General features: G+C 38.5%; 1 protein-coding gene across 2 annotated transcripts in view; it reads left to right on the top strand.

Annotated features, from left to right (window-relative positions):
• The first annotated feature begins 6582 nt into the window (after positions 1-6582).
• The window catches only part of VPS26A (VPS26, retromer complex component A), a 36409-nt gene continuing 29736 nt past the window's right edge, over positions 6583-13255 (top strand). The window contains exons 1-2 of one of the 2 annotated variants that reach the window (XM_040624364.1): positions 6583-6740; positions 12484-12633. In XM_040624364.1, the coding sequence (XP_040480298.1) occupies positions 6738-6740; positions 12484-12633 (153 nt within the window). In that variant the 5' untranslated portion in view covers positions 6583-6737. Of the gene's footprint in view, positions 6741-12483; positions 12634-13255 lie in introns of those variants that run through there. The other variant, XM_040624365.1, reaches the window with a different exon arrangement.

Genomic DNA, 13255 nt, shown 5'->3' with positions numbered 1-13255 from the left:
CTAACCAATATTGAAAAAAATCAAAATAGTGTTTGCTTCTTGGAGACAGGATTGACTGAGAGGTTACAAGAAGGTTTTCTGGGCTTGATGGCAGCATTCTATACCTTGAGAGAGGTGTAGGTTAAACAAATGTTTGCATTTGTCAAAACTGATCAAACTGTACACTGAAGACTTGCACATTTCCTCTTATGTAAATCATATCTCAATAAAAAAGGAAAAGGGAACAGTAAATAAAACATTAAGTACGAACACACTCAAGAAAAGAACTATACGTTTTGAGAGAAACACTTTGCCATTGACGATGGCAACTCAAAAAAGGAAATAGAGAGTATTTACCATGATCACAACTGTACTGGCTAAAGTTAAGGAGAACATATTTATATATTCCATATTTATTTTCTACATATATATGCTATAAGTATATTTAAATACATTCTATTTAGAATATATATCTATCGTCTAAGTTGAGGGGAAAAAAGTGTTTTTACGCCCAGCATAATTTAAATTAATTTTAATTTTTTTCATTCTTTTGGTGTATTTGTACTTGATTCTCTTTACTTAGCTTTGGCTGTTAACTCTGCAAATAGTTGCTCCTTTACACTGCCACAGTTATTAATATGACTTTTTAGTCCTCATAAATTTCAATAAAGAGCTATTTTTCTCCTAAGTGGTTCCTGGTAGATAGAGAAAACACTCAATTTATCTTCTCACCTAATACTTTTTTACCTAAACCGGGTACTTTTGCTTATGAAAGTCAATGCTTGTAGGTTAGTCACATTTTCCCCCACGTCTTTTTTTTTCTTGCAAAGAGCAAATGTAGAGATGTCACAGTCCTTGCCTGGCAAAACACTGTACGTCTTATCATCTAGCTTTCACATTCTGGCTTGCCAAGTAAGTAGATAGGGAGATAAATAAATAAATAACTTGCTCAATGGTTCCTTTGCTCCTTGAATTTATTACAATAGCACAGTTACTGGGTTTGATCAGAGCAAGTCATTAATATAAATTGGTGTCTGGCGTGACCTTCATCGCTAGGGTTTTTTTTTTTTTTTTTGCCAGCTCTTACTCATACTTGGCTTCACCAGTATTTCTTTGCTGCTGCTACTTTTCTTTCATTTATTCTCTTCCATGTGTTGATATTTAGGCCCCCAGACAAGAGTAGGTGGGAACCAGAACAGCAGTCAAGAAGACAGGCGAATCTAAGTAAAAAAAAAAAATCATCTTCCTCTTTCATTAATAATGTCTTATTTCATGAAGACTTGCATTTTTATGATTTTCTTCTCATGACTCAAATGACAATATCAGTGTCAGTACTGTTATGAATAATATACTAATACCTAATACGGCTTTAAAATAGCTTTTAGAAATTTAGAAATCACTGGACCCCATCCAGGTTCTATCTGACTTATTAAATGTGCTTTGACTCTACTCTTATTTACTAATGTCAAGTGCGGAGCTTAGAAGTTAAAGAGAACAGGAGTGGGAGTCAGGACATCAGCTCTTTTCCATTTACCCATTGTATAGTCTTTTGATCCTAATAAAAGAGTTGGACTAGTTGATCTCCAAGTAGGTCTACAGCTCTAATTAAAAATTAAGTCCGGGGCACCTGGGTGGCTCAGTGGGTTCAGCGTCTGCCTTCAGCTCAGGTCATGATTCCAGGGTCCTGCTTAGCTTCTGTCTCTCCCTCTGCCTGCTGCTCCCCCTGCCTGTGCTCTCTCTCTCTCTGTGTCAAATAAAATTAATAAAATCTTTTTAAAAAATTAAGTCAAAATATTTATTGCAGGTTTACTGGATTTTAGGTATTGCAGTTGGTCAGAGGTATGGGATGAAGTTGTAGCTTTTGGTTCCTTCCCTAAATCTGGTAGTGAAGAGAGACTATTCAAAGGGAATTAACAGAGTCCTCTGTTGGAATGAAGATGGAAGAAGACAGTTCTCTGCAAGGTGGTGAATGTGCACAGGCTAAATCAGAAAATGCTGCTTTAAAATTGTGACCCTACAATCCTCCTTGGATCTAGAGAGGAGAACAACATCTACAGATCTCCTTATTATATTCAATTGTTCTCTAACTGCTCTTCATCCTGTTTTACTGTCCCTGTCATTCACTAGGCTCCAGCTACACTGTCTTTCCATTCCTGGAAAGAACTAAGCTTTTTCCTAGCTCAGGACCTTAGCATTCACTGTTCTGCCTGGGATGGACCTCTTCCTTCAGTTCTAATAGGTGACTTCTCCTTTCAGATTTCAGTTTAAATGTCACTTTCCCACCTCCCTAACTAAAAATAGCTCTTCTCCACTCATGTCACCATGTTTATTTCTTTTTAGTGCTTTCTTCTAATTCAAAATATTATATTTAATTACTTGTTTATTGACCATTTCCTACACTACAATATAAGCTCCTTGGGGACAAGGACAACTTCCTCCGCCTCCATTCCCTCCTTCTCTTTCTTCCTCCTCCTCTTCCTCTTCTTCTTCTTCCTCCTCCTCTTCCTTTTCTTCGTCTTCTTTTCTAATTGACTCTATCTCCACAGCCTAAAACAACACCTGCCATTTAGTGAGCACTCATTAAGTATATGTTTAATGAACAAATGCTTGGATCCCTGTTTGGATCCCAGAATCTAAATATCTGGCTCCAGGAAATACTCTCAGTTACTCTCTGTGTGTGTGTGTGTGTGTGTATACACACACATTTTATATATATAAAATTTATATTTATATTTATGTATTTATTTTATTTTTATTTAATATTTAAATAAATATTAATATATTTGTTATATGTATTTATATTTTAATGCTGATTTGAGCATCAACAATAACAGAGATGAACTTTATTTTTTTATTTTTTTGAAGATTTTATTTATTTGACAGAGAGAGAGGATGCACAATCAGAGGTTGTGGCAGAGAGAGAGGAAAAGGAAAAGTGAGAAGGCTCCCAACTGAGCAGGGAGCCCAATGCGGGGGCTTGACCCCAGGACCCTGGGATCATGACCTGAGCCAAAGGCAGACACTTAACTGACTGAGCCACCCAGGTGCCCCCAGAGATGAACTTTAAAGCATGTATAAAGACGTTGTCCCATTCCACTAAATAGGAATTTTATAGGTACACAAAGGAACACATTTAACTACAGTGTGGGGACAACCCACAGGTCATGGTTTTTACAGAAATTTCTGCTTTATAAACTTGGTTTAGGATTTTTAGGATTTTTGCAGCTAAGTTAATGGAGAATATTGATATGCAGTTTTCTTTCCTGTAATGTCCTTGTCAGATTTTGGTATCAGGGTTACTCTGGCCTCAGAAAAGGAGTTGGCAAGTGTTCTCTCCTCCTATATTCTCTTAAAAAGTTTGTGTAGATAGCTTGGTATTATTTCTTCCTTACATTTTGGTAGAACTCAACAGTGAATTCTGTAGCCTAGAGGAGTTTTGGGATGGGAAGATTTTAAATTTTCTGCTCAATTTCATTGATGTAAGACTGTTCAGATTTTGTATTTCCTCTTATGTTAATTTTAGAAAGTTTTTTTTAAACATCCATTTATTTATTTGAGAGAGAGAGAGAGAAAATCCCCACAAATGGGGGAGGGGCAGAGGAGAGAATCTTCAAGCAGACTGTCTGCTGAACATGGAGCCCAACGTGGGGATCGATCCCACAACCCATGAGGTCCGACCTGAGCAGAAACCAAGAGCCAGATGCTTAACCAACTGACCCATCCAGGTGCCCCTTCGGAAAGTTGTTTTAATGGAAGGTGTCCATTTCCCCTATGTTGTCAAACTTATTGGCATAAAAGTTGTTCATATATTTCCCTATGATCCTTTTGATGTCTGTAAGCTTTGAAGTGATGTCTTCTTTTCCATTCCTAATATTGTTAATTTACATTTTCTATTATTTTCTTGATTAGTATTGCCAGGGGCTTATCAACGTTATTAATCTTTAAAAGAACCAACTATTGCATTACTTGATCTTCTCTATTGCTTGCCTATTTCTATTCCATTGACTTCTGTCCTTATCTTTGTCTTCCTTCTTTCTGCTCTGGATTTAATTTTTTTTTATTGTGGTAAAGAACACATAAAACTTATCATCTTAATGATTTTTAAGTGTACAGTTCGGTAGCGGTTAAGTATATTCACATTGCTGTGAAACAGACCTCCAGAACATTTCCATCTAGCAAATCTGAAACTCTATATCCATTAAATAGTAACTCCTCTTTCCCCCTTCCCTCAGCTTCTGGTAACCACCATTCTATTATCTGTGTCTATGAATTTGTCTAAGATATCTCATATAAGTGGAATCATATGGCACTTGTGTTTTTGTGACTGGCCTATTTCACTTAGCACAGTGTCCTCAAGGTTCATTTATGTCCTAGTGTGTGACAGGATTTCCTTTCTTTTGAAGATGGATTAATATTCCATTTATCTGTCTGTGGACATTTGGGCTCCTTCTACCTCTTGCCTATTATGAATGAATGTGAGTGTTCATATGTGCCATGAACGTGAATATGCAAATATTTCTGAAACCCACTTTCAATTCTTTTGGATATATAGCCAGAAGTGAGATTGCTGGGTCATGACAGTTCTATTCTCAATTTTTTGAAGAACCTCCATACTGTTTTCTATAGGGGGCTCACCATATTGCAATCCCAACAGTGCACAAAGTTTCCAATTTCTCCACATCCTCACCCATACTTGTTATTTTTTGTTTTTGTTTTTGTTTATAGTAACCATCCTAATAGGTGTGAGATGCTACCTTGTGGTTTTGATTTGCATTTATCCGAATGTTGAGTATCTTTTCACATGCTATTGGGCATTTGTAGATCATCTTCGGACTTTGTTCAAGTCCTTTGCCCACTGTTTAACTGGGTTATTTGATTTTTTGTAATTGAGTGCTAGTCATTCTTCATATATTCTAGATATTAAGAATATATGTTGAGTTGTAGGAGTAACATATATTCTGGATATCTTCCCAGATATATGATTTGCAAATATCTTCTCCATTTCCATAGGTTTCCCTTCCACTCTGTTGTGTCCTTTGATGAGCAAAAGTTTTTGATACAGTTCCATTTGTCTGTCTTTGCTTTTGTTGCGTGTTATGTCTGTCATTTTTGTTGAAATCATTGCCGATTCCAAAGATTTCCCCCTATGTTTTCTCCTACAAGTTTTATAGTTTTAGGTCTTAAACCCATTTTCAGTGAATTTTTGTATACGATGTAAGATAAGAGTTCAATTCCATTCTTTTGTAAGTGGAAATCCAGTTTTCCCAACTTCATTTGTTGAGAAGACTGTCCTTTCCCCATTGATTTGTCATGGCGCCTTTGTTGAAGATAATGTAAACAACCACGTGAGGGTTTTTAATTTTTTTTAAATCATTTTAGAGAAGTTTTAAGTTCACAGCAAAGTTGAGTGGAAAGCACAGTTCCCATATACCCCCTGCTCCCCTCCACATGCTCGTATGGTTTTACTTTCTGATGTGAACTTAAATGGCTGATTTTAAAACTCTTCTTTTCAAATATATACATTTGAAGCTACAGATCTCCCTATAATTACTACTTCAGCTGTATCCCATAAATTCTATTATAATTTTCTTTTAGTTCAAACTATTTTTAAGTTTCCAACTGATGTCTTCTTTGACATAGAGGTTTAGAATTATGTTGCTTAGTTACCATAAATTTGTGGATTTTTTTTGTTATCTGTAGTTGAATTTTATTGTGGTTAGAGACCATGCTCTAATTTCAAGCCTTTTAAAATGTTATACTTGCTTTATGGCCCTGTCTCACAAACTTGATTTTGTTTTGTTATGATGGTGCGTTCAGATGATCATTTTTTCTGCTTTGGTCATGTATACACTGTGCTGGTTCAACACTGCTTTTAAAAACCAACACAGCATCCCATTCATCTGGAGGGCCTGTAGACTTAGACCACAATGTCAGGATGCGGTCAGAGCCAGAGTACTGGCTAGCTGCACCACCTGCTTTAGGAAGCCCCCCACCCACCTCACGTACTGGCAGGACAGCACAGCTCAGGTGGCTAGGTCTCAAGCTACCCGTGTACTTTACAAAGCAACGGATGTAGCACTCTCACATTTTTCCCACTGGCGGGCTCTTCAGAGGCTATAGAGCTGGCAAGTTCTCAAAGCCCAGCAGCTCTCAGTGGGAGACGGAGCCGGGCAGAGTTCCAGAAAGATGAAAGAATGCCTCCTCCCTGGATTAAGAGAACATGTATCTTGCGAGGCCTAAGGAAGTAGCGCCTCGGGTAAGAGCGCCCCTTCGCCTCGGCGGCGCAGTAACCCACCCGGAGAGAGAGCCTGCAGAACAAACCCTCCCTCCTTTCTCCTTTCCCAGTTACTCCAACTTTCACAGGGAAGAGGAATTGGCCGTGGCAAAGAAGCCCGTCAGCGAACCGCCCCTCACGTGACAGAAGAGAGGGCGAGGAAGGCCTGAGGAGCCTGCGTCCACTCAGGCCCCTCCCACTTTACGGCATCTCGGTGGCCCCGCCCCCTCAGCTATAGGGTGGAGCACGAGGCCCCGCCTCCAAACTGCCGCCCCTCAAGGGCCAGGCTGGCCAGTGGGGCGGGGCAAGAGGCCGGGAGGGGACTGGAGCAGGGGGAGGAGAGGAAAGGAAGGGAGGGGTCACGTGCGGCCAGCGGCTCGAGGTCACGTGACGGGCGCTGGGGCGGAGGGAATCTGGACTGGGAGTTCTCCTGAGGGAAGAGGAGTGAAGTGGTGGGGACGCGGCGGCGGCGGCGGCGCTGACAATGGTGAGTGCGCGGCGGTCCGCGCGCTCGCCTCCAGCCTTGGCCGCAGAGCGCGGGGCGGAACGGCCAACAGCGGGCTCGGTGTCGCGGGTGGAGCGGAGGGCAACGGCAGGAGGGGGGCAGCGAGCAGGGCGGGGAGCCGGGGTAGGCCTGTCTGGCCGCCGCGGGATCGGGAAAGGGCGGGCGGCGGCGCCGCCTCTTCCCGGTCTCGTAGAGGCCCGAGCACCTGCGGGCGGCGGCGCGCTCTCCTGGCCCTGTCGGAGCCTCTGCCCGCTTTCCTCGACAGGCTGTGGGGGCCCTGGCTGGGTACTCGGACCCCGCCTGTGCGGGGGCTCAGTGCCGCCTCCCCTTCCAAGGTAGCCAGTCCCTCCGCTCCTTCCGGACAGCCTCGCTTCCCTTCAGGTGGAGTGACCCGGGAGTCCCCCAGTTCCGGGCTGGGTGGGGGGGAGGGACTGGGTCACTCTCTTCCAGTGTGTCACGAGATTGATAAACTCCGGGGTTTTGTTTTGTTTTATCTCTGTGTGGTGACATTCGGCGATATCTTGACCCCAGTTCAGCCTTGATGTTGACACTTGTAGAATGGGAGAGAAAAAGGAAAGGACATTAAAGTGGGGACATCTTTAATTCAAAAGACACTGGTTTTGTGCCCGCCAGTTTAAGCTCTGGCTCTCATTTCCTTCCCCAAGCCATTTTCTGGAAACTTAACACTTTGGGCTGTTGAAATGGCCTAGGGAACAGAGAAGGGAGGGAAGTCAGAGTACTCTAACCAGTTAGTGGGAAGCACAGGCGTGGGCACGAGGCGTTTAACTTTGTGTGTGTTGGCCATCTCCTCCAGATTGGATCTTTTTTGGCTCACTTTATGGTATTTGTTTCGTTTAGCAAGCATACGTTGAGCGCCTACTGTGTGCTCTCCTGATACTATCAGCTTTCCCAAAACTCACTGGTTCAGTAAACTGCTTGAGACTTTTGGCTGAAGACGAAGCTAAGTTTATTTTTAAAAAAGTTTTTTAAAATAAATACATTTTAGACTCAGAAGGCGTGTTGATTTGATTAAAATCAGAAAAGTAAAGACAAGCATATTCATTCTTAAACTTGGGGCCTTTTTTCCCCCCATGCAACAAATTATTTAGGCGTACCAAGGGCCACTAGCAAAACTGAAACAGCCCTTGCTCTCTTGTAGCTTACAATCTAGAGGGAGGTAAACATCTATTTGTGTAACTATTTGTTTAACGTGGAAATAACAGTTGTGATAAATCTAACAAGGAAGTTTTGGGAGACCTTGCCTAGTCAGGGAGTTAAGGAAGTCTTCTTTAATTGAATATACTTTGCCAAGAAGACTTAAAAGTCTTTGGCTTATTTTAAAAATTACTTTTAATAAGCTTTTGTACTAGTTTAAGAGCAATTTATTTTCAAGTTACTCGTCAAACATAAACTAAATCGTAAAGCTTTGTAACACTGAAATGGGCATAAATGTAATCTATGCATGAAAATTTGCTGTTTCATTGCTTGTGTAAATTTTGAGAGTCTCCCTTTCCATTCACCTTGAGTTGCATTTTTTTGCATCCACTGGAAGGAGTGAAATTTCTTCAGTGAGGGCTAAAAAGTTTGTTGACTTTTAACATATCCACATGGTATTTGCTGGATGGTGATGTTCAGTACAGGTTTATGAATTATATGAAAAATCTTAAATTAACCTAAAGGTTATATGAGGGTTAGGCCGCAAGTAGAAAACTGTAAAAACAATGCCATAATCTTTTAATAGTCATATATATTGCAGTCTAGTTATTTAAAGGCTTCCTGAGTTTTAACTTTTATATTATTGTCTAATATTGATCCTGAAAATCTCATTCTGAATGCTCACTTGAAGATGTCTTCGCCAGAACTGAGTAGTCTTTCGCTTCAAAATGTCTCTTCTGTAATTTCAGCAAAAGTCTGTCTAACCTTCTTTACAGTTTTCATTCCCTCTCCATCTGCTAGTCTTCACCATCCTGTCAATTATGTATTTTGTTTCCTTTTTACATATCAGGAGAATGATTATAATTTGTGAATAATTTAAAAAAAGATTTTAATTTTATGACTTTTGTTTGAAATGACAGAAGATGCACATCTTGCAATAAAAACTTCAAAAGCAAGACTTTGGGTAGAGAAATCTTTTTCTTTCAATTCCTTTTAAAAGGAAAACAAAAAAGACAAACTTCTAGGGGTGCCTGGGTGGCTCAGTTGTTAAGTGTCTGCCTTCGGCTCAGGGTGTGATCCCAGAGTCCTGGGATCGAGCCCCACATCAGGCTCCTCTGCTAGGAGCCTGCTTCTTCTTCTCCCACTCCCCCTGCTTGTGTTCCCTCTCTCGCTGGCTGTCTCTCTCTGTCAAATAAATAAATAAAATCTTAAAAAAAAAAAAAAAGGACAAACTTTTTTCTCAGATAATTTTTCTCTTTGTCATATGCTTGTTAAATGTAAGACATCAACAGTTTTCTGGAGGCTTTTAGTAAGACTAGTTCATTTTTGACGTGTCCTAGTGTGAAAAACTGGGTGTTAACCTAGTGCTGAATTCTCTCTCAGCCTTGTTAAGGTACCGTAGCTTATTACTCAACCTATTGTGCATGTGCTGTAACTAGACTTTCAAAAATACCTTCTGATCTCTCCCCATCTTAGTGTTTTGATTGTGTTGAAAAGTAAGTCTGCTTTTTAAATTTTTAGTTATGAAATGCTTCATGCATACAGAAAGTAATAGAGGATAACATAGCTTTCATGTATTTTTAATGCCTAGGAATTTTTCCTTTTTATCTATGGTGTCAAAATAAGACTGTGTAATTATAATTATGTTATTGGTTAATTGTGAGATTTTATAAGACTTCAGTCTCTTTTACACCACTTTAATTAGTGGCAATTTTGATTTTGTTATTTTTGATTACTTGATCTTTTAATATCAGCTTTCAAATCCCAAGTTCAGCTCTGTGTGTTAAGTATCCATATGTGGAAAAAGTTACCATAATATTTCCTTTTATCCGTAAAACAATTTTTATAGTTTTCAAATCTTATTTTTCCCAGAAGCAGCTCTGGGAGGTATGAAGGGGGAATGAGAAAATTAAATTTTATTTTCTTGCTTCTATTTTATATCTTAAATGAGGCTGTTGTCTTCAACCCTTTCAGAATTGCTCTTCCCATAGCAACTCCCCCCGCCCCCCCAACGTGGCTGGCTCTGTAGTTTAGTTGAGAATTAGTAAATATCAGCAGCCTGATTTTGAGCTGCTGTCCATTCTCATGCCTGTAGCCCTTAGGAAAAAATACACCATTTTGAGCAAGTTTTGAGTGTAAAACTTGGAGTATGAAAGCTAACTGGGAAGGGGCATTGCATGTGACCTATCATTGATGTTTTTCATTCTAAGTTCAGAATAGTTTTCTGATTAAAATTAATTTTCTGGTTAAAATTGACTTTGTTATTCATAATATTGCCAGAAAAGATTAAAACATTGTTGAAAGGAAAAAATGCTGTTTGTGTCTTTGTAGTATGTCAAAAGTACAAATCTGGCAATTCTCTGAGTTGATTTCTTGAAATTATAATCTTTTTGTTATTATAGGATTAATAATAACAAAAAAGCAAGCCCAGAATTAAGGAAAACACTGTCTCCTTTGATCATGGTATCACCCTGTGACCTGCAGAGTTTTAAGAGGATCATTAGCCTGCTTGCTGTTACTCTGCCACCTGAGGACAGAACTGAGGCCTGATGCAAGTTTCTTGCTCTAGACTTAGCTACTGCACCAAAGCTAACTTCCTGGGGGAGGTCTTGTCTTTCCGAATATTCCAGATTTAACTCACTTCTTTTGTGTATCCATTTGTTTTTTTATTATCAGGACAGTATGTGTTTTATTCAAAATTAATTTAACATTCAATAGGTATTTGAATGCTTTCTACTAAATGCCACACCCTACCGTAGCTACTATGTCTTAAGTGATGAGCAAAGGATAAACTATCTGTTCTCAGGGAGTTTACAGTTCAGTCAGGGATTCACGTGTTGAATAAGCACACGTTATAACAAATAATGAAGTAATAAAACTACACGGTGTTGTGAGGCCTAAATTTGGTGACTCTAGTTTCAGTTTAGGAAGGTATGGGAGGCCTCTTTATGGCAATGAGTCAGACTGAGACTCAGAGGCTGAATTAGTTAGGTTAAGGATACTTGGTCTAGGACAAGAAGGGACCTGGCGTATTTGATTAACTTGGATAAATAACTTGAAGCTGGTGTGGCTGGAGAGATGGATAGAACTAGATATATGTAGGCTATGTTAGGGAATACAGTGTGTGTGTGTGCGCATGCGTGTGTTTAAAATAACATTTCATTGAAGTACAGAAAAGTGCACAAATTAAGTGTATAGCTTGATATATTTTCACAAAGTGAGCAAATCTGTGTGTGAAGTGCTCAGATAAAAACAACAACATAATTAGCACCCCAGAAACTCCCTCTATGCTTTCTTCTAACCACTTCCTGACTTCTGATGCTATACTGTACATTATGTGTTTTTGGCTTTTTAATAAACGGAATTATATAGTATGTGTGAAAGTTATCCTTGTGTATAGTTGTATCTTATTCCTTTGCCTACTGTATGAATGTAGAATGAAATTTATGTGTCCATTCTTTTGTTGATGGATATTTGGATTGTTTCCTATTTGGGGCTTTATGAACAATGATATTATTAACATTTTTATATTTTTTCCCTGGTTCATGTGTGTAAGAGTTTCTCTTTAGGGTAGATATCTAAGGGTATAATTGCTGGGTCATGGGATATGTGTATCTTTAGCCTGACCAACTGTTTTGTAAAGTAGTTGTTCCAATTTATACTCTTAACAGCCCACTGAAGGAATTTAAACAGAAAATGATCAGGTTTATGTTTTTAAGAGATTACTATGGTTGTGTAGGGGAGACTTAAGAAGGGATGTAGGATGACAGCGTAGAAGACTGTTGACGTAAATTTTAAAAAAGGCTAGAAGACTAGCTTGCTTTAGTGATGAAAATGATCCACAACTGTATCTGATATTGGAATTACTAATGGATTCCATATTATTACCAACTAGTGTATTGGCATTCATAAACAGTTCATCTTTGTCCCTTATATTTCTGTCATATTCAGGATTTACATAACAAGGCTTACACATTTTCTTTGGAAAAATTCACAGAAATTTAGTCCCCTCCATTAGAGCCAGTTTTATTCCAAAGGTTTATACAATGTAACACATCCTGTTCAGACCTATCTAGCAGTACATTTTAAAGTAAATATACATTGTAATAATTCATTTGGATTTGTACACATAATTTGGATTGTATGAGTTCTGCATATGACATAACAACATAGAAGTATAACTAAAGGTAACTTTTCAAATCCAGGTGTTAAGAATTAATTTTCTAGGTTTCTGGTATATGGTAGTAATTGATTATATATAGTGGTTACCTATGGAAATGATTGAAATTATAGCATGTTTAAATTTTAGTTTTCTTTTTGTCTTTTAAAAAACTGTGGTAAAAAACATACAATATGAATTTGTCCTCTTAAATTTTAATGTACAGTACAGTATTAGCTGTATGTACATTGTTATGCTAAATTTGTTTAGTTTTGATGTAGAATTTGATATAAGTTCTTATTTCGATGTTGTACTTGCAGATTTGCATACTAACTAGGTCAGAGATCATTAGATTTGAATTACAAAATGTAATTACAAAACATAATTATGAGCATTTTCCTTTTATTTCAGAGTTTTCTTGGAGGCTTTTTTGGACCCATTTGTGAGATCGATGTTGTCCTTAATGATGGGGAAACCAGGAAAATGGCCGAAATGAAGACTGAAGATGGCAAAGTAGAAAAACATTATCTTTTCTATGATGGAGAATCTGTTTCAGGAAAGGTAATTCTTTCATTTGTAAGAAATACCTAGTTGTAGGAGATTAGAATTAGTCATCAAAGTTGTCTGTACTGTTTCTAAATTTGAATGACTTTGTTAGAGATGGGAAGTTTTTTTAGAAGGTCACCTAAAATCCTTGATTCTTTAGAGCACTTACAGGAAAGATTCTTAAACTGGAAGGGTTACAGGGGCAGAATCTCAAGTTGCAAGCAGAATTTTGTGTTTGTGACTATGTGTCTGTTTTGCTTCACTTTCTTCAGTGGGGCTACGATCCACTCAGTTTGTTTCTCCTTTTACATTAAATTGAGTTACAGAGATTGGAGTTAACTCTTTAGTATACCTTTAAATGTTTCTTTCTCATTCTTGATAGCTTATATGTCTGCGCTATTATCATTGTGTCTGTTGATCTCATTTCTTGGCACTCTGTAAAGGGCTTAATGTACATTTGGAATGTATCTGTGTATGGTCAGGTACATTTTGTGAGCCCTTCTGTAAAGTTTTGCTTTTCCCCCTTTCCTTATCAAGTGATGTATAAAAGTAATCTTGCACCTTAGCAAATATGATTAATACTCATTAATCATAATTTTTTTTTTTAAGTAGGCTCCAAGCCAAACATAGGGCTTGA

Source organism: Ursus maritimus, unplaced genomic scaffold (assembly GCF_017311325.1).
Source record: "Ursus maritimus isolate PB19 unplaced genomic scaffold, ASM1731132v1 scaffold_7, whole genome shotgun sequence".
Classification (NCBI taxonomy): Eukaryota; Metazoa; Chordata; class Mammalia; order Carnivora; family Ursidae; genus Ursus; species Ursus maritimus.
Note: the sequence above shows the minus strand (reverse complement) of the source record. Positions and strands in the feature narration are given on the sequence as shown.